This window comes from Anser brachyrhynchus (genome assembly GCF_964034855.1).
Source record: "Anser brachyrhynchus genome assembly, chromosome: 3".
Lineage (NCBI taxonomy): Eukaryota > Metazoa > Chordata > Aves > Anseriformes > Anatidae > Anser > Anser brachyrhynchus.
The window spans coordinates 55,371,979-55,395,705 of NC_137696.1; the positions used below are offsets into that span (position 1 = coordinate 55,371,979).

General features: G+C 38.6%; 1 protein-coding gene across 7 annotated transcripts in view; it reads left to right on the forward strand.

Moving 5' to 3' along the window:
• The window catches only part of GRM1 (glutamate metabotropic receptor 1), a 186,549-nt gene that overhangs the window by 97,930 nt on the left and 64,892 nt on the right, over positions 1 to 23,727 (forward strand). For all 7 annotated transcript variants that reach the window (XM_080587285.1, XM_080587286.1, XM_080587289.1 and 4 more), the window contains one exon: positions 22,693 to 22,928. In XM_080587285.1, coding sequence (XP_080443411.1) covers positions 22,693 to 22,928 — 236 coding nt within the window. The remainder of the gene's footprint in view (positions 1 to 22,692; positions 22,929 to 23,727) is intronic.

Below are 23,727 nucleotides of genomic sequence, written 5' to 3' on the forward strand. Positions count from 1 at the left end.
AAACTTTAATACCCTAGAACTCCTGTCATACTAAGCTTGTAACATTTAACATTCAGACCAGTTTTGTCTGCCATTGTATTTTTGACTAAGCTCTTGATTTTTCTGTTAAACAAAACTTCAGCTAATGATAGATCATTTTAGAGATGTTGCTCATACACTTAGCAGCAGTAAGCACATATCTGTCAAAGAGCTGCTCGGGAAAAACCTTTTACCTATATTAATGTTGTTTTCCACCAGACCATTCAGTTTAGGGTGTTTGGGAATTGATATGTTACATGTTGAAATCCATAATCCTCTGCGACTGTTCCACAAACTGAGCAGTGGACCATGATCAGACAAAACAATTTCTAGGATTCTGTGTCTGGCAAATAGAGCTTTAATGCTTCCCCTGATAATTTTTTTTGATACAAATTTCTCCATGTAGCCTTATGGTACCACAAATAATAATACAACTGTATAGTTTGTGAGGTGGACTTTATTTAGTATTCCCATGTGCGTAAGACTCCATTATGAACTAACTCATCACTAGGTAATATCTATCAGTATTTTTCCAGGTTTATGGTATATTATAAAATATACTGAATACTGTATATTATAAAATATGCTGAAGAACACCCTCCCCCCCCTCTGTTTTTGCAGTTATAACAAGTGCCACCCTTGCTATGGGCACAAATGTTATGTGACTAATTCCTGCTATTGATAATTTTCCATAAATGAATATGTGAAACTTCTTTCAGCTACTCTTTTTTCTCCGTGCTAATGCAATTTGGTGAGTGTCTGGTATTCTGCATATTCTGTAGGAATCATGTCATTTAACTGTTTCCCAAAGTATCTGAAAAAGTTCTGTGTACTGGTAACAAAATACTTGAAGATAGGAACTTTATTAATGCTGTAAGATTTGAAAGTCTCTGTCCAACTTGGCATTTGAGTTCCATTGTATGGTCTTCTTTACAAGCGCTTGACAGCTACTAATAAAGACTGTCAAGTTTCATATGAATTTTTTCACAGATTCTATCATCCCTCCCATTTTGCACACTCCTTTGCCTTTCAATTTTTGAAGTCTGGAATAGCCTGGAGTTGACTCTCTTCTTTGTACCATCTTCTTTAACCCTTCTTTCAAACATTTTCTGGAGCCTGAAGCTTTACATTTGTTCTATAATTTGGGTCCTATTTCATAGTCCTGTCAAATGCACTTTTTTGTCTGTTATGATGTTCTGCTGCTGTTTTTTCACAAGTCAGAACATCATCAATATACATTTCGTTAGATAGATTCAATTCCTTTAGATAATATGTAGTGAAAATTCTCAGGAGTATATTTAAGTCCAAAGGAAGCTTTGAAAGTACCACATCCTGCATAGTGCATTGAAAGTGGCTTGCCTTGAACTCCTCTTATCCATGGAGATTTGTAAGAGCAAGGCAGATATATTTAATGTAGTTAAAAGATTAACACGTCACTTCAGGGAAAAAAAGTTTTAACAACCTATTTAGTTATCTTAGATCTAAACACAAACTGAGTAATGCAGACTTTCTTTCAGTGTTAATAGTAGATGTTCAACGGACTTTTCTATTCTCTCTCTTCACTTGTTAACTAAACGGTCGAGTTTCTCTTTGAGTTTGTCTGATGACTAGAAGACTATTTCTGATTTAGAGATTTCTAAATGAACAGGATCAAGGACCAATGTACACATGCTGTTAAGGATATCTGGTCTTCTACGTTACCGTTTCTGGGTTCTTTCACCACATACAGCCTCTGCTGCCTGCAACATGTTTTAAAATTAAAAAAATTGGTTTTAGACCAAAATATTTGTTCCCACTGATCTTATAGTTGAATCAGTTTCACTTTGACTCTCAATTCAAGACCATACAGTTTCTCTTTTTAGCTTCCCATTATAATCTCTCAGTTTTACTGGACTTTCTACTATGTATTTTGATTTCCAACTCTGTTTTTTTTTTTTCCTTTTTTCCCCTCCTCACTCTTTTTATAACCTTTTCATACAATGCCTGAAGAATAGTAACAAGTTTATTACTCAATTTCAGCTCATTCTCCTGTTACAAACACTGGCCCACAGACGCTTTCGCATTACAAAGTCCCTACACGTATCTTCCAGTAGTCCCTACAAGTACCTTGCCAAGTATTCTGGGGGCAAGAGCAAATATCTGAGAAGTAGCAGGACTGGAAATGTCATGGGGAAGCCTTGGGACCACACACTTAAGAACAACCCATCCAAAACCCACACCAGATAACCAGTACATGTGCCAATACATAAATTCAAAAGACACTGTAGGAAAAATCTGTAATATTTTGGCGTTCACTGATTTAAACTCCTGCTATACATACATCTGCCTTGTTACAGCTGGAGACGACAAGATGAGGATGGAACCAGAGCCCTATGCTCACTTGTCCTAATGTTTCTGTTGCTACCACATATGGCTGCTGCTCACTTGGGTCTGACATGCCTTGCTAACCTCAATGTACTATTTTTTATTTTTTAATTTTTTTTTGTATAAGGATATACAAAGCTTTGTATACTTTTGTTAAGTATAAAGGATCTATACCATCCACAGCCAGCTATGCACAAGGAAACAAGCTCTTCACTAGAGAAAGGCAAAAAGGAACGGATTTTGTTTCCGTAATCCTTTGCCCAAGACCATCTCCCCTTCCACTACCCAGTGCCATTTTCTCCCCTTTTCTTCATCTCTCAGTATCTCTGCCTAAATGCTGTAGAGAAGCAAGATAAGCTGGAATCCCACAACCCAGCTCAGTGTGATTTCTGTATCTCTCAGGAAAGAGACTGAGAGAAAGGGTCTGCGTTCGTTCTGAGCACAGCACTATCCTAATAATTTTTTTTTCAGCTCAGTGACCAAAGTTCTGAAGAGAAAATATTCAAAGCCAGTCACTTCATTTTTCAGAGACATTTAACACTAGCAAAGAGCTGATTTCACTCAATCCACAGGGTGAAGGCAGCCATTTCCCATGCACAGTACCTCTTCAACCAAGGTACCCACATAGGAACATTCAGTCCAGAGCATTTTTGCCTTCCCTTGCTCCTTTCCCTGCGAGCCCACACCTCTCTGCGTGCATGGATGGATTTAATGTATATTTTGAGTTGAACAGTGTAGGGTTAAAGTTTGTAGCTTTGCCTGGAGCATGGTGTGTGTTGGAAATAGACTAACTGCCAGAAGTCACGTCCTGTAGTTCCTCCTTTGGTCTGCTAGGCAAGAGCAGGTCCGTTTGAGCCTGGTGTAAGCACAGCAGCATGCGTGCTGACAACTCTTCTAGGGCAGGTACTGGGCAAGCTCCAGGAGGAGCGGAGCTGAGCGGAGAGGGGAGGCCTTCAACTTCTTTGTGCAGGTGGGGAACGTAGGGGCTGTTCTGAAAGGAGTGGCTACAGCAAGTAGGTAACACATTTTATTTTATTTTATTTTAATTAAATATAGGTGCATAGAAATGTGTAATCCAAACACATATAGAAATACACAGAAACAGTAATACAAAAATTGTTAGATCCTCTCAAGACCAATGCTTAATTTGCTCCTAGAGCTGTTGTATACTCATCTTTCCCATCCCCTCAAGTACTAAGTAATATACATATGTCTGAAGATTAAATCAAATATGTATTAGAAGCCTTGTTTCTGATTTGCATTATTTCAAATTAAACACTGAAATTCCAAAGACTTTTTTTTTTTCTATCCTCAGAAACTGCAGTATAAATTACAAGAGCAATTATTTCAAAATGTATATAAGAAATGCATCTCAACAAGGTGCTACATGTTCTGCAGAATATGACTTGTTCAGCCTGGCTATTTGAGCATTCTTGTTTTCTGCCAAGTGGAAGGATATGACAGTAAGCCAAACAAGAACAATGAGCAAAGAAAGGAAATTGCAACACATATAGAAAGAGATAGCTACTGTGTTAAGAGAAATCAGAGAGGCTTATAAAATTACAATGAGGAAAAATAAATAGCAGGAAGGAAATAAACTCATGAATAAAGATAGAAAATAATGAGTTTAAAATGACTAAACTAGCTGCTGTTTAAATTTGTCTCAAGAGAAATGAAGATGAGGCACACAGGCATCTAAAAGTATTGAAGGGCATTTCAAATATAGCTGTTGATGTAAGGGAAGAAATGAAATATAGAAATGAACAAATAGACAAATGTCAAGGATGTAAACTGTTAGGCAGGAGAAGGAGAGATGAAAATTTACGTTTTGTGTATAAAAACATTTAAAAATATATAGCGAGGGAGATAATTTAAGGATAGAATACATATAAAGATAGCATGAGAAGAATTTTGAGTGCATTTCTACATGAATGTGAGGTTTGAAATCAACAAAAATCTTTCAGCATACACTTTACATTGTGCAGCATTTTTTTGAAGAGTAAAAACGATCACTAACAGTATTTTCTTCTCCTTTTGTGTTCCTGCATACTCTTTAGATGTCAGATCTCACATGCACTTTTGGTTCCAAAGAATTTTTCTGAAACAAGAAAAAACCTGTGATGAGTCTGTAGGACCAGTCTGAAAACCCAAGTTGCTTTGCTCTGTGAAGATGCAAACCTAAGTTGAATTTAGAATGAATTTATATTACGAGTGCAGTACAGATCAGCAGGTATATCTTCCATGAATATTTTCTGGTATTTGTGAATAGATTTTCTGGAAAATAGACTTGAGCAAACTGTGGAATAAAACACTCTAGTTTTTCCTAGCCCTAGCGTTGTGTGTCTGCACTTTGCTTATTAAGTATGTTTCTCTGGTCTTGGCAGGAGGAGCAGAGCTGCTTTGTGTGCATGATTTATAGATTATTCTGGATTTCTATTCAGGTCTAGTTCCTGAAGGCATGCAACACTATAAGAATCTTGATTTTCATTTAACATAAAATAATTGTTTAACTCTTGTGTTTTCAAAGAAATCTTCAAAGAATGAAATATGTAAATCATGAAGGCTCTAAAAAGTCTCTGAAAATATTGTATATTTTAATATCTCTTAATTTGTGAACACCTTGCAATTTTATAGTCTACTCATCAAATATTTGGGTTAATGGCAATGCAAAAATCACAGGGACAATATACTCGAATAAGATGTGAAGAGCTGACAATAAACAGACTTTATATCCTATTCTGTATGCAATATTTATAAGGATGAATCACTGTGTCTTTGGGTACTGTACACTGGAACAGAGACAGAAGAAGTTATTGTTGTGTCATAGGTAGGAAATACCCTTATCTCAATTTCTGAGGCAGTAAAAAAGTATTTTCTCCTGATTTCATTTTTACTTTTAATAAATGAGAAAATAGAATTTTTGCAAAGCAGCTAATGACCAATGTGAACTATTATTGGGTGGTTTATGTTGATGAGATGGAGGTTGGAAAAGAAGGTCTGTGAGAGGATAAAGGAGCAGCAGTATCCCTTTCCATTATTGTTAAGCAGCCTTTTATGTTTCAAATACAGCTTATGTTTCAATACAACAAACAACATGTTTGGTTAATTAGACCCTGGGATTTTACTAAAAAAAATAAGAAGAGATAAAAATGAATCTGTCCCTACTGAGCTTCATTATTTTATTTTTATTTTCTTTTAAGAAAAAAAGATTTCTACAGAAAAGCCTGTCAAATTAACATTGGTATGTGCTTCTCTAAGGATTTCCTGAATATACCATTTTAAAAGGCTATCTTATTAAACCAATTCCCATCAGACACTTCCCTGTCAAACCTTCCCTGCAAAATAATCCTTGCTATTTTTCTGGCCATTGATTAGACAGGCTCATAACAAAGAAATGCCTCTCCTTTCTTTGGATATTAGAAAATGTATTCCCAAGCCTGAATTCATTGATGCCTGTAGATTTTGAGTCCTGAGGTAGAGACTTCCCCAAAAGGGTAATGAAAACTTAGCTAGCAAATATTGCTTTCATTATCTGCTAATGTCATTGCTTTTTCCCTAGACCCTTTCTTATTTTCCTGTTTTCTTGCCTAACAGAATTACTTGGCACACATATATAATATATATACATGACTATAATATGACAGAAGGGTGTCTTTTTTGGGAATGATATTTCAGTTCCATCTTGATGACATAGTTCCAATTTTCCTTCTATTCTCTGTGCAAAAAATATGGTTTCCAAGTCCTAACTGAGTTCTCAGTGAAAGTGTTATGATGTTCTATCACTCGTATTTTAGAGAGTTCAAGCATCTCCTCAACCGGTAGTGGATCAAATTCTAATTTGTATTTACAGATGTATTTACATTTTTGTTTAAATTTAGAATGCAAATGTGTATTTATTATAAGACCAATCTTAGCAATAGGCAAATATAAAATTAATAAATTTGTTGGAGTTCGTGCATCTTGTAATGCAGTTAAACTTAATGTTACTGTATCAAAGGAAATAAATAACATTCTTGTAGTGATCTCATTCTTCATGCTTAGTCAGTCTTCCAGGAACAGTTCTGTTCTTCCTCTGCCAAAACTACATAGCTACCATTAATATAATGCCACTCTTTCACAGATAATTCTTTTTAACTGATATGGCATATTTCGACTTTGTTGTATTTCATTGGGGACTAAAACATAGTTTCCAACATGCAATCACTGGCTGTACATACAGAGACATCATACAAAAAATAGTAACTAATAAAAAATGTCCTTTTCTTCATACTTGGTGAAGTTTTACGTTTCTCTATCATTTACATTATGGCAACACCCAAGGGGTTTCTTCAAAGGAAGCCCCATTAGCTAGACAATGTGAAATGTTGGAGGTTGCGCAGTGCAGAAAAGAAGAGTAACTGAGAAGATAACAGACAAGCAGATGGGAAAGAGAAAAGAATGGGGTGAGAAGGGGTTGCTTGGCCACAGCAGGAGTCACTAGGCAGAAGACAGTCAGCCCTATATCACAGCATGGGAAAGTGTCCTTCTAAGTGAGAGGGCAAGTATCACATGAGGAAAACTGAATGGCAAATAGAGTTATTTCCCATTCATGTGAATTCCCCTTTGGCTTATATCTGTGGTTACTACGGGTTTCATATCTGCACAGCTACCCTTCCTCTTCCCCAGTAACAACTGCAGAGTGAAGTTTACTGCTAAAGTTTGAAAATATATGACTATTTCTAATTAATTAGTAAACATATTCTGATTTTAAATAAGGTTTTATTTGCTGAAGAGCTACATTTCAACTCTAATGTAAGTAAAAAAAAAAAACACAAAAACAACAACTGCTGCATTTCAATAAGATATTGGAAAAAAACCCACAAACAAAACACTGATTTTCTTTCTTTTCATCGGCATTATTTCCTAAATGTTGTCAAAATGGACATTGGGCTAAATAATTTTCATTTCTTAAAACTGGAAATAGGACTAATACCTATTGGATAGATTATGAATTGTTTTTATTTCAAAGAGCATTGACTTCCCTGTAGTAATTTACTTCCTTCCTTCCCTTCTCCTCCTCCTCCATTAGTTTTAATGTCATTTGGAAAATTATGGTTTTGCCAGTGTACTTATATATCTGTTTGTTACACTCTTCTTACTTAAAAACTCTCCAAATGTCTTCTCATCCACACCCTTTCCCAACAGTTGTGTGTTCTGCCTGTGATGGATTTTCCAAAAGCTTAATGGCAAAATTATCTTCATGTGCCTTTTTTTCTCTAATTGACCAATATTTATTAATGATGAGCAATATCTTTTATTTTTTATTGTATCACACAGATAAGTAAGTGCTACCAGACCACAGTCAGAGGAGTCAGGATCAATAAGTGAATGGGATTCACTAAAGATGAGTCATTTGCTCCATATAAAATAGCTGATCCCTCAAACAGAAAGGACTCAGGCTACTATAAGACTCCTGCATCTTCACTCCTTTTGCATGTATACATTAAGCCTACCCATACTTCAGTTCCCAGTGGGGTGCAAAACAAGGAGTTTTAAAGCACCAGGATTCAAGTACACAGAAAAGTAGAAGACTAAGCACAGTGTGTAATCAAGAGAAGGTTAAAGGAACCTTGAAAAACTCAAATAATTTTCCTTTCTAACACAGCTGGAAGCAGCTGAAAACACTGCCTGTTTAGTTTTTAATCACATCCCAGGCTTCTCCTGTTAGTGCCAACCATGCAAGCTCATAGAAAATAATACACAAAATGTGTAGAACTCTTTATTTGGCTCTGTCCTCTCCATATTTTTTCTTCCCTCAGCTCTTCTATCTTTTTTGTGAGCACGAGTCCTTGTATCCAAACTACTCAAAAATTCAGACTGCCCCACAACAGTATTTTTTGATGAAGAAGCCATTTTCCTTTCTTTTTTCCACTGTTCATTTTTTTAAAACGCACCTGTGACTTCTCTTGAGGATTGTAGATTTTACTGGTTTTCCATTGGATGAATACAAATAACTGCTTTTTATTTTAAATATTTCTCGAGAATTAACTGCTTATTTCCAGTTTCCATGTATAAACATGGATTTAAAATGTTCCTTTCAGATTTTGTGGATAGACTATGTCTATTTCCTTTGAGATGTATTCTTACATACTACTCAGACAAACGAAAAGGAAATAATAACACTGGGGACTTGTCAACTTCTCCATGGTTTTGAATTCTCTTTTCTTTCTGATCACCAGATAATGGCATTTGGTCCAATTTGTTGTTGTGGGGTCATTCTCTCTTCCGTCTGCATGTGTTGCATATTTGTGATGACTATAGCAATTTTGTGGAAGAGAAATATTGAGAAAGCATATTTCCTGTTTCTATTTAAGAGATTTAAAAAATCTCTAAATAAAAGCTGAAAACAGAAAGGAAGGTTTTCCTGTACGATCTTGGATTAATACCCTCAGATGCTCTGCCCAGTGATCTCATCTCTTGGCTGAGCACAACCACGACCACTGGGTCTCCTTGGCTGCCCTCGCTTGGGCACAGTCAGACTGAGCCCTGTCTTGGGGCCCTGCCCAGCCTGGGGGTGTCCCTTGGCTTTCACTCTTCCACCTTTCCTTGCCTGTAAATGCAGCAGTTTTATTGAAGGGAAGTTTCTGCACTGTGTCTTTCAGATTTTCTTTGTATATCTCCACACTACTGCATGAAGCAATTATTTATTTTATCTGGATCCATACCCATCCCTCTTCTCTGCCTGGGAAAGCTATACATGATGGAAATATTCAAGAGTAGAAAAGGAAAAATATTTATCTCTCACTGTGTCATGTAAGAGGAAAGGCTGCACACACACTCTTTCCCCATTGTGCCTGTGGACAAAAGCTGAAAAAAATCAGGTTCTATTTTGAAAAATCTTACTTCAGTTTTCCATTAGTAAGTTGTGGCATCATCACTATTAAAATTTGATCCTAGGAGTTCTTGCTTGTTTCAAGCTCAATAGGATAATAAAATGTAAAAGAAGTTTTTGCTCCCTAATTAAAAGCATAGAGCTTAAGTTATAGTAGCAGATTTGTTGCCTCGTTACGTGACTCACATTTTCTATAAAGACCTACAGACAATGACAGGAATGTGTCACATTACTTGAAGGGAGATTACATGGACCATATAGCTTGATGAAATGTAATGTCTCTAAGTATCTCTTCCAACCTAAAGTATTCCATGATTCCATAAATAAAGTGCAAAAGCATAGCGCCACATTAGAAGCAAAGCTCCCATCCCTTTCTTGGTAAAGATGAGCATCAAGAGGAGGTAAAACACTCCAACTACCTCTTAAATCAAATGGTTTGATATCAGGCTTTCTGAAGAACCAATTATATGGGATCAGTGGCTGTAGGAACATACATATATCTTAAAAAAATGGAAGCTCCAGAACAGAAAATGTGATTTTTATCCTCCTTCTGTCTGCTTGGAGGACCATAGCCTTTGCTCTGCCACTGTGCAGAGAATTTCTGTCTGTCTGTAGGAAAATAGTATTGTCAGTTGCTCACTAAAGCTAAAACCTAAACTTCTACATCTGTCATTTAAAACAAGGGATACCTTCAAGATTCAGTTATGTTGCCAGTGCTTATGTGTTTCTAATTCTCTTTTTAATCAGGCTTTTGAAGCTCTGTGGATTGTTTGTGTGAGTGAAAGAGGAAAGGAAGAATTACTGTAGATTTAGAGAGATTTTAAACCTGTAGTAGTAGTAAGAAAAGCTGTGACAAATGCACGTTGGACTGAGGGACTAGCCAGTGTGATTTCATGGCCACACTTGGACACCCTCGCTGTGCACACCATGCTGTCTGGGCCTACCTGATGGTTCAGCCATGCCTGAGGACCTAATGAAGGCTGACATCGTGGCCATGGGCACGCCCCTGTTGGCCTCTGTCAGCATGGGCTCAGAGACAGCTTAGGGAGGGCACAGCTGAGGGTGGACTTCCCCAGTGGCCTGGGGATGCATGCTCACAGGCCCTGGTCTAGCTGGTCTCCTGGGGGCTCATCCAGGCAGAGCTGCTCCTGCTATCTCCCATAGCTGTCCTGCCTGGCCACAGTCCCACAGCCCACAACCTGTTCTAGCCTCGGCCTGTCCTTGTTCCCAGGGAGATACCTGGTGCCAGGGCTGGTTCTGCCCCAGTGCCCCCAGTGTCCTGTTCCTTGTGGGGTGAGGGGATGGGACAGTCTGCCAGGCCCTACCCTGATGTGCCCATGGGCAGCTCTAACACCCCCAAAGAGCTGCTGGTCCCCATGGTGCCCTGGTGTTCAGGCTGAAATGGCTGGAGGCCCTTGAGGCAATGTTAGAACTGCCCCAATAAATACTGAAAGTAATTGTTGAACCACATTATAGGTATTCAAGAGTACATATACAATGCATGTTGCATTTTTAGTTCAAATCTTGTGCAGTTCATTTAACCATTATATTGTGAACATTCAACCAGGCAAGTGTCTGTTAAAATCCCACGAACATTTGCAGCAGGCCCAGGGGATTGATGTGATGCTGAGGATGGAGCCTGTACTTGTAACAGGCTTGTATTTCAGGTTTGAGAAAACAACTTGCTAATTGTAGATGTTTTGGATTGTGCAGTTAAGGTATTTCCATTTTCCCCCAAATTCATATTAAAGGAAGCATGCAAAAGTAAAGAAGAATGTTTATCCAATAAGAAACTGGCTGAGGCCAGCTAAGAAAGTGGCAGATTAAGAAAATCCATCACAGAGACAATGTGGGTAGACAAGATGGTAGAAGGGGAGATTTACTGTATGTGAAGTTTGGGGCACTTTCGCATATCACAGAAGCACCCCAGCCCCAGAGCATGAGGTAACCCCTGAGTTGTGGAGGGTGAAATGAGGGTACAAACTACTTGTGGAGTGGTTACTCAGTGATTCAAGGATTTAAATAAAGTCACACAGCACTTTTGGTACCATAAAGAGAACATCTAATACTGGAAAAGATATCTGTAATGATTGAAGAAGAAGTCTTCCAATTCAAATACAAGACGAAATCTTGAAGGAAAACAGTTACCCCCACTATCTCCAGTACAGAAATAACAAAGAATATATCTTCAGTATACTTTCATGATTAATATAACCTACGATGAAACCTATAGCTTTTAGAAAATGTAATGTTGTTGTCTCAAACAATTGGATAGGTCTGCATAGTTGTCTCAAGCAATTGGATAGGTCTGCATAGTAGTCTTTTTTATATATTTATTATTATTATTATTATTATTATTATTTTACATAGAATAAAATTATTCAATGAGTGATTTTTCTAATTCCTAGATAGCCAGACTGGTAGGGAGGTATTGCTGTATCCAAAGTTTGTATTTAAGCACTCACCTCGTTACAGCTATTCTGTGCCCCCGATGCTACAAAATGAGGTTACTGTGGGGCGCACTGTGATATTATTCAGCTACTGCATGCTAGCAGGATTCTGTCTGAACCTTTTCCTTACATCAGAGACTATATGTCACCCTAGCTCTCTCAATGCCAGCATGATACCTAGAATGAGTCACGCTTGAACAATATGAACAGCAGTAAATAAGTAGCATTTAAGCAAGATGGTGCATTTCAGTGGTTCCTCTAAGCAAAATACCTGATCATTTCCAGATGTATTCTGGGCATATTTTGATTTAATTTAGATTGGATGCCATACACTTAAATACCTAAAAAGCTGCTAGTGTCCTACTGTACATCTGCTTGATAAGGCAAATGCTCTTAAGGAGTAGAGGTTAACTGTGTGATATAGAACTAAGTTTGGTGCATTGTACTTAGGTTGTACTTAGATTTCTTATTTCACATTTGTGTAGCTACACGAATAAACATTTACAATTTTAAGCATTAAGTGCAGAAGAGTAAATCCATAATGCTTTTATAATGCTTTTATATATACTGAAAATACTCTATAATAGTTGCTTTGGGTCAATTATAACGGTATTGCTTGAGCAAAGTGGGTTACTAAAAAAAAATATTATTCAAGATATTACACATATTTTTATGTTCAGTAACCATTTTTGAACAGATTGCTTGATTTTCAGGTGAATTCTTTATTCACATTTTTCATCAGTTTCTTGGTTTGCAAATGGTTCATGTGCTGTTCATTGCAGGCACAATGCAATGCTGTGCTAGCAGGCTACCCAAATTTTGCTTTATTCATTCTGTAAAAACCTTAAAGTATTGATTCTCTCTCTGGAAAGGTTTAGGTGCTTAGGTGGCTCACTGATATAGTATGAATTGGTTACTTTACTTATGAATATATAACTTCAAATGAACAATTTTTGAATATGTGAGTGGAGAAAATCTTATAAACAATCATACTAACCTGAGCATTCAAGTATCCACAAAAGGTGAAGAAGGAAGAATTGCAGATGAGGACAAATTTAAAACAACTTTTGTAGAAAAATCTGTTGTGGAAATATCCTTCTAATATTTGTTTAGCTTTGTTGTAGTATTTGTTTCTGATATATGTTTAGCTTTGATTAACAGCTTCACAACTGTTGTGATTCTATCACGGGTTTCATAATATTTCACCTTTTGTTTTCCACTTTATTGGATTTGATATTTTGAAGCCCATGGCAGTATGCTTTGGTATGGAGCGGATAGTATGCTTTTATCTACACTACCTGTTCTTCTACAGAAATGATTTCAATTAAGAGCTATCAAAACAATGAGCAGTTCTTGCATAAAAGTGTGTAAAGGTTTGGTTTTCACACTAGTGCAGAAATAGCATTTCAGAAACCTTGTACAGGTATTGAAATAGGACATATGCGAACCAGTAATAAGAACTTGATGTAAGATATAGGTTGTCCTCTTTAGATCTGTGTATTTGAAATTTAATTTGGGAAAAGGACTATAAACTCTGTGTATATTTCTCTTAAGCATTGTCATATGAGAGGGTTACATTAAGGGGTACCTTGAGGGAATCACAAGAATATAAGCCACTGAAGGAAAATTCTGGACTATCCTATGAAAGTCACCCTCTTGGGGAAATCTAAAGTCTGGAATTCAAGGTGTTTTTTCGTTCAGCACAGTTTGTCTGAAAAACAGAGAAGAAAATTTGATTCTAAGATGTTTTCCTATTTCCCTGTTCCTCAGCACCTCAAAACAGAAAACGAGAGAAGGATGGAAATGTTTCTACTTTTCCTGCTCGTGGTTAAGGAAGATATCTATAGTAATCTTGTAGGAAGTACAACAGAATCACATCCAAACATTCAGCAAGATCTGCTGGAGTGGGAAGAAGTAGACAGGGCCATGTCTTCACCCATTCTCATTCCTGTATATATTCCTATACCTTTCCATGAATTTCTAGGCTGTTTTCTCTCCATAAGAGATCTCTCTTTCCAATTCTTCAGATCTAGCCCCGAGACTTGAATAGTTTGTAGGCGACTGGAGTACTGGTAGGAACCACTCTACTATTCCCCTTTATATTTTGCACAGTTGGACAGAAAAAAAGCTTCAGTCTATAAGACTTTCAAACAGAATGGAAGTCTTACCAGGAATATTACTATTCTCCCTGAAAATGGGCTACAGTTGAGTTCTGCCTAGCAGGAACTACCCCTTACTATCAGTATTCGTTCTGCAATGGAGTCTCCTTGAATGTAATTTGCAGTACAGCAGCAGCAAGGGGATAAAAAAGAAATCCCTAGGAACTGGTACAGAGAATAAAAGAAATATCTCTCTATTTTCAGATTGGTGTGTATTAATAAATTGTTAAAAATCTTGGATTTAGTTGCAAATATTAGAGCCCAGGATCACCTTATATGATGCGCAATGCTAAGATTACAGCTTCCTAAATTTGTGTATTTGTTTAAAATTGGACTCTCTCCCCCTACCTTCCCATATGCTTTCACTTGGAAAAGATACTGTGCACTCATAGAGCCTCATGTTGTGAATTTCAAATATGCAGAGCAAGGATTCAATCCTCTTGACAGTCTGGGGTGGAAGCATATGTACACCTTTTGAAAATCAGCTATTACCTTAGAGAATTTATGTATGGTTGCTGATTTTCCAAGATATGCACCATTGTGTACCCTTGAGAATGGTAAAACCTTTCCTGCATAAAAGCAGCCACTACATTTACAAAAAGGTGTACATGCCAACCGTGTCACAAATCTTCACAGCAATGACTCCCCAAGATAGATGCCTGCATGATAGACAGTTAAATTTCCTTATGTAAATGACATGTAAATATATGCACTGCATACGATAATTAAAGCCTTCCTAAATACATATTTACAAAATAGACAATCCGGCATGGTCCATGAGGTTATAATCTACATTTTTGAAATGAATGGTGCAAAAACTCTTAAAATTCACACAGAAGTGGATGATAACCATGTGAAACATAATGACATATCATTTATCAACTTTGGTTCTGTACAGAGTGTCATTCATTCAAAAAATCCACTGATTCACTAAATAAAAATTGGAAGCTCCTACCAACAGTTTGTGCTGGTGTAAAATATAAGAAGTAATGTGCTACTACGACTGTGCAGCATCAGTTATCACGGACAGGAAGTGAAAAATTGTATATGCAGTGTTATGAAATGAAACTGGCAAGAACAGAAAATTTACTAAGAATTATGACTAAATGCTTGAAGAAAGTGGCCCTGGTGATTTTTTTTAGACCTCATCTTTCAATTTCACTGAGAAAACAGCACCTCCTGTAGGATGTCAGAGTTCAGACCCTGATAGGTAACACATACCTGTCTCAAAGGCATCAGAGTTAATGGATAAATCACACTGGGTTCTTCCTGAGTCACATTGGTGCTCTCTAGAGATACCTATCAAGTCCTGACCAAGTTTGATATGTTCTTCAGTTAACAGTCCCTGACAGGAGTACAACCTACAGTGGCATATTAGCACTAGTTGAATTATGAGTCTAAAATCGGTAACTGCAGTCTGGCACCTAATGATCCTTAATTGCTCCTCTTGTACCTTCTCTTGTGCATGGGGGAGATTGTCAAGGCAGTGATCTTCTCTCTCCCTTTTACTTTCCATTGCTCTCCAAGAAGATGCTTCAGTGGTTTTCTTGTCCTGCTTCCAGTTTGCAGAGCTGATATTCTCACAATGCTTTCAGCTGATTTGAGTCTGGACTGACCTGTGAAGGTCAACATCTAGGACAAATCTAAAGGCTGGAATTTAAGGTACATTTCAGCCCAATACAGCTTGTGGAAAGGGACCAGGTACAAATCCCACAGTACCTTGTGATGCATTCTGTAAAAGACAGGCAGTTTGGGAAAGTGGTGCCTCTTGCCCACCTCCATCTATGCTTGCAGAAGCAAAAGTACTGACCTATTTACCCTGTTTTTTCTTCCAGTTGACAAGAGCTAGTGAATTTGATTCTTCTCGTTTTGAGGTCAGACAATGCTCAGCAACCCCAGATTATAGCATGATAACAGACAGCCTTTCAGCCTGATCTTGCAACAGTGAGATACGAGCTTCACTGTAGCCATTGGACTAATCTACTAAGATTATCAGGACTCATCAAACATGTAAAAGTAAGACTATGTTTAAGAGTTTATAATTTTGCAACTGAGGAAAGCTCTCCCACCTTTCAATACATGTATGTAGTACCGCTGAATTAGCTGAATGAATGAGTGCAAAAAAATGGCTTTTTGCTTCTCAGGTTTGACCTAATACTCATTAACAGTAATGCTCAGCACCTTCCAGTTAATATTGGTGACCAGTGGGATTGACTCACAATGCATAAGCTGAAGGAGGAAAGTCACTTTGCTAGCTGCTGACTTGTGAATATTGGATAGTTTCCATTTTCTTCACGTGACATCTTCTGTTTGAATTTTGTTACACAAACACTGTGTATCTCTGATAGAGCTCCTTATTGCCAGAGAAGAGGATAGTTTCATCCTCCTTCACAATAAGCTATTTTTTTTTTCTTTCCAGTACACCAGGCTGGCAAATTTTTTTTTTTTTTAAATGTCTATTCCCAGAAGAGGGCAGCTGAGTAGCCAGTTGCAATGGTGTTTGCGAATTACTCTAGGCCTGATTCTGCCATCTTTGCTCATATCAAAACAACACTGACTTTTTGGTGGAACAGCCTGTGAAATTATCCCACCTGATACACTGGTACTTCCTGGGCTGCTCTTACACTGAGATCTAGATTTCCTTATGTTCTTCCAGAAGAGCACACAGGAGGCCGTTAAGATCATATTCCTGCAGCCAGAGGTGAGAATCCATGCTGGATTTTCCACTAGGGCACTATCAGAAGAGATTTTTATAATGAGATAGAGAAACACAATTTATAGGCTTCTGGGTCTGACCAGCCACCGAGAGGACTGGCATTAATCAGAAACAAATTACAAATTATTTAAACTCCACTTATCACTATTTGGAGGGCTGTAGCATTTTGAAATGCCTCTAAGTAAGCTGTATCTGAAAATCTAAACAAGCAGTGTCTGTTCACCACACAGAAAGATAGTGTGCAAAAAGCACCTTCCAAATAAAGCATCAAAATATTGCAGCATATAATGATTTTCATTAAAGTTATTGACATAAATAACAAAATGGCCACGGCACTTTATTGAGTGTTGAATTCTTTAAGTGGTGCTGTCCTCATATTTAAACCTATTAGAAATTTAACATAGCAGCAGGCCAGCTGGCAGCCTTGAGAGCAATGGTAAAAAGGCATTTAGAAACATGCTTTGTAAGGCTGTGTATTGACGTTATAAGGAAAGTATATTGACATGTGCTTTAGTTTTGTGGAAAGGAGAGAAAGGCAAGAATATATATTCTGACCATTTGTGTGACAGTTATGGTTGGTTACCTGAGACCCTGCTGCCATACCTGAGGGGGATATCTGCTTAATTTCATTTTAAAATAAAAAGAATATCTGTCCCGGACAGGAGGATTATTGCAGAAAATAATTTATTTGACATTTATAAAGGGCTTTGTGCTCTTAATTTCTTTAATTTATTTTATATGACTTGTCCAGCACAGCAGGAAAAAAAAGTTATCGTGAATGCAGACTTCTTAAGAAAACATTACTTAAGCCAGTGCAAATGGCGTTGACAAAGCTGTCAATGATGCCATACTCCAGACACAAGAGCACACATCAGTTGCCCTCTATACCTTTGGTCCATCAAATCAAGCCCTATAAAGGTGCAGGGTTCAAAGTGCCAGTCAGTTTCCATGACAGACAAACGTATTTGTTTTTCCTTTCGTGTGAAAGAATGCTACCTTCCACAATAATCACAGAACAGCTTCCAAGTAGTTTTCATAAGCAATAGCGTGTTACTTTTCTGCGTACTTATTTGCCTATTTGGAAAAAGCATCTGGAACAGTAATGCTCTGGGTATGAACTGCTGCCGCATGGTTTAAGAGTTAAGTCCTGGAGAGATGAAAATAGAGTGCTTGATTTCTGGTTGTCTCATCAGCCCTTGTGAAAAGCAGCTGATGGTGTTCATGATTGGAAGAGGAGACGAAACTGGAAATCCATTACATTTCTCCTGGTATTTCAGTCACAAGAATATACGTGACTTCAGTTCAACAATTCAACTTAAGCCACAATTTGTAAATGTCTATTCTAATACAGTAATAGAATGGTAAGTTAATTAAGAAAAAAATAGCTTTGTTTCATAGAACCATAGAATCACAGAACGGTTTGTGTTGGAATGGACCTTAAAGATCACCCAGTTCAATCCCCCTGCCAAGGGAAGGGACATCTCCCATTAGACCAGGTTGCTCAAAGCCCTGTCCATCCCTTAAACACTTCCGGGGATGGGGCATTCACAACTTCTCTGGGCAACCTGTTCCAGTGCTTCATTACCCTCAGAGTAAATACTTTCTTCATGTCTAATCAAAGTCTACTCTCTTTTAGTTTAAAGTCATTACTCCTTGTCCTATCACTATATGCCCTTATAAAAAGACCCTCTCCAGCTTTTCTGTAGGCCCTCTTTAGGTACTGGAAGACCACTATACGGTCTCCTTGGAGTCTTCTCTTCCCCAGACTAAACAACCCCAAGTCTCTCAGCCTGTCTTCATAGGAGAGGTGCTCCAGATCTTTGATCATATTTGTGACCTTCCTTTGGACTTGTTCTAATACTTCCATGTCCTTCTTGTGCTGGGGGCCCCAGAGCTGAATGCAGTGCTCCAGGTGCAGACTCACAAGACCAGAGCAGAGGGGCAGAATTCCTTCCCTTGACCTGCTGGCCAAGCTTGTTTTGATGCAGCCCAGGGTGTGGTTGGCTTTTGGGCTGCAAGTGCACACTGCTGGCTCATGTTGAGCTTCTCAACTACCAACACCCCAAAGTCCTTTACATCAGGCCTGCCTTCAATCCATTCTCCTCCCAGCCTGTATTTGTGCTTGAGATTGCCCCAACCCAGGTGCAGGACCTTGCACTTGGCCTTGTTGAACTTCATGAGGTTCACACTTGCCCACCTCTCAAGCCTGCCTAGGTCCCTCTGGATAGCATCCCTTCCCTCTTGAATTTCTTCAAACTCGGTCTGTGGTGATGGTAAATAGGACTTCCAAAGCTGGACAGAGTAACTCTGAGTTTTTCCCTTTCTGGCTGATTATTATTTTTTTTTTTTCTTTTGGGTGTGGGGGGATGACGACTGAATGCTGAGATTTGGATTTGGCATCATGTTGGCCTCTGAAATGGGACTTGGACTGAGTAGCTTACAAAATATTAGTGGCCATTTCAATTGTGATAAACACCCCAATACTGTAAAAAAAGCAGTTGGTTCTTTTCCTCATAACAGTGAACAGGGTGGTTGCTGGTTTGAAACCCACACACTTTTCTGTCCCTCACTGTTTCTGTCTTCATGCTTTGAACACTTTCACAGAGCTTTTGATTAACTGTTGCACAGGACACCCTACAGTCACACAAAAGCCACAGTGGACAGTCACAGGGGCAGGCAGTTTGGGTGAAGGACATTGGGCCACATCGTGAAATCTGCAGTAGAGGCACACAGGAGAGATGCAGTGGTAACATGCAGTACTACTTTGTACTCAGCAGGATAGAAAAGGAAAGTAGGTGGAAAGTACTGGATTCTGACAATAAAAGAGCAGCATGCACTGCTCTTTTAAATGAGATTTCATTTTTCCCCTCTGTCAGCTATTGGTTTTGTGTTTTTGCCATTGCCATGTACACTGTTACCTGGGCTTCAGGACCATACTGTTGCTCATCTTTAGAAAGGTCATTTTATTTTTAACATTGTTTTCTGCAGTACTGCCTGTTTATTCATATAGCACCTTTATGCACAGTTTCCAGACATTTTTTTCTATTTGTTTCTTTTTCACAATAAAAAAGAATTTAATTAGAGACTGTAAAAAGGCCTTAGGTCTCTGATAATCCTCCTCCCACTGCTGCTCATGGGGCTGCATGGCCCCCCTAGGGCACTTTTCAGCACAGCCAGCCAGGATGGCAGGGGTGCCCTCAGAGACCAGAGGACTCCTTTCTGCTTCCTTGACTTTACTGAAAGTAGAGCAAAGCTCCCGTATGATCTTCAATACATATGAACTTTTATCTCTGATTCCAGTGCCTTTTCTTCACATTTGGTTCAGAACAAAAACTTAACAGAGAGATTTAATAATCTGAGGAAGCTGAAGAAAGAACAAAAAACATTTGGGGCTAGGAAGAGACAAAGAAACATTAGGTGACAGTCCCTGTTCCAATTTAGGGGAACTTTTCCATCAGCTGCACTCGAAGAACTTGAAATACACTTTCTTTTGCCTTTGCAGAATTTCTCTGCTTTGCCTTCAGAGTGAGTGTGGCACTTTTCCAAGGCAAACTTGGAGGGGAGAGAAAATAAATCACTTGTAATGTTTGGCTGGTAGGAATCCAACCACTAGAGAAGCTACCTCCTTTCTAGAAAATCTAGTTAAAAATGTCCTGATTTACTTAATCTTTTTGACTCAGTAATGTTTTTGCTTGAGTCTAGAGTTTGCAAGCCATAAACATTGTGACAAATAATGAAGTAATCATGCAATTAGGACTCAATAACTTATGCTGTAAGAGTGACCTCTTGCTTGTTTTTCCCCCACCTAAAAATAAATAATGTGTCTTTTTCTTCTCTTTGGTGCTAATTGCTGGCTTGAATTATGTGAAATCCCACAAGCTTGGTCTCCTGGTTTTACCTTTACCTTTTTGTTATCTGGACTGTGTCCTGCTATGAGGTAGCAAGGGGGCACACTGTACATTTTACTAGCTGCACTGAGCATGTGGACAAATGAGGAGTGGCTGAGCTGTGGTTTCTTTCCCTCTCCAAAACTCAAGACAATCTAGTGGGGCAGGGAGCAGGAACAGGCAATTTGTGGCCTTTGAACTCCGTGCACTTTCATGACATTCAACGGCAGCTGTCAAGCCTAGGCCACGCCACGTGGTTATCCTTAGGGCTGTGCTGGTACGAAGGGACCCAGGCAACCCACAGGCTGCAGGAGGGTTACCCAGCAGATGCTGCTGGCTTCAGCCTGCAGGAAGGATGGTCTCTGGGGCTCAGCCTCATGCCCACCGCCATTTCACAAAGGGACTCATAAGCCATTGCTGCCTTCTTCCCATGAACTCCTTCCCTGTGCCTTCTCCTGCTCTCTGCTCTCATACCACATATGAGATACAACATGCATACTAGGTATGTATCTTATGCTGCTTGGCTATAAGAGGATTTTGGTCAGTGGTAGGTATGTCCAGAACATTTGGCCAGTTCTACTGCAAGGCCTTGGCAAATGGTGAAACAAAGAAATCTTGGCTCAAAGGGGCCATGTAGTTCTGTCTTCAAGTGTGGCAACTCCCGGCTCAGGTGGAAAGGAATGTGTTGATCACTCAGTAAGAGTGCTGCCACATGTCCCTGTTTTAAATTACTTCCTGTAATAAAGGCTTGGGTCTTCGGTCCTGTGTGAAAATCACTCCGTACGTAGGCTTTCCTGTATTTCCATGGAGAGCTGCTATTTTTTTTTTTTCCAGATGTCTGCAGCCCAGCTAGCTAAACGTGTGCTCAGTCCGGTGGCTGGGGACCAAAGACTCACACATGACCAATGCATAGTCACTCTACATTTGTTTGACGAGGACTGTGACAGAGCTTGCTACTTCATATCTGGTCTGTTTTCCATTTAGGACTCCCAGTCACATCCATGCCAGGTGCCTCATAAAAGCTCTTGGTTGGTGTGTTGTGCATTCTGATGCTCTTCTCAATGCTGTGTGCAAGAGCCTCCTAACAAGGAACTTTTTTTTTTGTCTGTCTGGAATGCAGGATGCAGAGACACTTTTGAGTGGAAGAAGGGCTTGTTACTTAGTGGTCAGTCATATTTTTCATGCTGAAAGTGCTTCATCTGTCTGATTTTCACAGCAGCAGTGCTGCTGTTTTGATTCTGACCAGATACAGATAGATCTGAGATGCCAGATTAATCTATTTCTCTAATGACATGCCCAGTATATTAAAACTAAGCAATGGCTGACATGTTTGCACTTAAATTAGACCATAATACCGCTATTCTTAGGGACCCTAATAGGTATGGGAGAATGACACTAAATCAATGGACTTCTAGTTAAAAGAATTAAACTAAAACTCAAATGTTAAGCAAAATTGACTTTGTTCAAACCTGTTAAAATAGATGTTCCATGAAATAATGTTTTCAAGAAAGAGTTTTATCTTCAGATTTTGAGGAATGTCTCTAAGTGAATAAACAGAGAAGTAAAATTGAAAGCCATTGTTTATAATAATAATAATAATAATAAAAACAATAAAAAAAACAGTGAAAAAGAAAGAAAAAAAGAAAGAACATTATCACAGATCCCTATACAGTATGAGAATAGCGTGTGGTTTTCTTTTTAGTTTGTTCAACTTTATCGAGTATTCTTAATAAATAGAGTATTCCATTCTCTTCCAACACAATATATTCCTCACTTTATGTTTAATTTCAATTACTCTTCTAGCTGTACAATCCATACACGCTCAGATCTCTCCTGCAAAACACCCAGGATCCTGTTTTAGTTTCCCTTCCGTTGACGTTAATTCTTTCATTCTACCTTCACAGGATAGCCTAAATAAGGCAAAGAGATTCAGTCATAAAGAGATCACACTAGAAGCTATGCCCAAAAAATCTTTCCAGAGGGACAAGGCTAAATCCTCTTCATTTCAGATGAGTTAATGAGGGCTTGGCATGAAGTCAGTCAGACTGCTCATTACAAGTCTGTATCACTGTGCTTTCTTCTTTCCCACTCAGTCTGAATTTTAGATATGCCATTACATTCCTCCTGAATTGCTTGTTTCCAGGGTTGCTGGCCTGCCTTTGGCTAGTTACTTTTTCAAAACATGTTTCCTGTCTCTGGGTAATAATTTTTTTTTGCCTTTTTTCAGTGATGGTTGGGCAGACAGAGATGAAGTCATTGAAGGTTATGAACCTGAAGCAAACGGAGGCATCACTATCAAACTGCAATCTCCAGAGGTCTTGTCTTTTGATGACTACTATCTGAAGCTGCGTCTGGACACCAACACCCGCAACCCCTGGTTTCCTGAGTTCTGGCAGCACAGATTTCAGTGTCGCATCCCAGGGCACCCACTAGAGAATCCCAACTTCCAGAAGAACTGCACTGGTAACCTGTCAACTGTTTTCCTATTTGAATCTGTGCTCAGGCAAAATTTGTCTTTGCTTTGCTTGTTTGTTTGTTTGTTTTTAATGTATAAATCACTGGTGAAAAGTAACAGTCCCAAATTGTGCAGATATAAATCTGAACTCTGGTAGGAGTATGTCCGGCACAGCCTCCTCTCAATATAGATCTGTTCTGTCATAGAGCAAATTGTTCCCCTTTCAGGTTTTAGAGCTATGTTGACACTGAGAGGAGTGTAATATGGCTACCTGGCCACGACTGAGATAAAATAAGTAACAGTTACATTTTAACAAAAAATGGAACAAATATAAACCTTTAGTTTGTAATTTGTAAGTATTTCATTTCTAGTCAAAACGGTACATTTTGATAGCAAGGAAGTTACCCCATGATAAATAAAAATAATGAAGTCTGGCTTCCCATGGTTTTTTGTCCTGTTCTTTACATCTCCATCCCCTTTATGTGATGGCATTAATCTCCATTGATATTCAGCTCCCTGAGCTGACTGCCCACAGTATTTCTAGTTCTTCCCTTCTCTATCAGTGGCACTTTTTTAACAACACCTTCTACATTACCTTTAGTTTCCCCTCAGTTCTCTTATTACAGTTGAGTCATATCAAAAAATATTGTGGCTGACTCAAAACTGGTCTGACATGCTGACTGGCAGACTGGCTAGCACATCTGGGTGCTTAGAGGCTAGTGGAAGGATGTACTGGCTAAGTAATTCTTGAGTTTGTACTGATATGTTTTCCTCAAAGCAATAATTAATTTCATATTCTACCAGAAT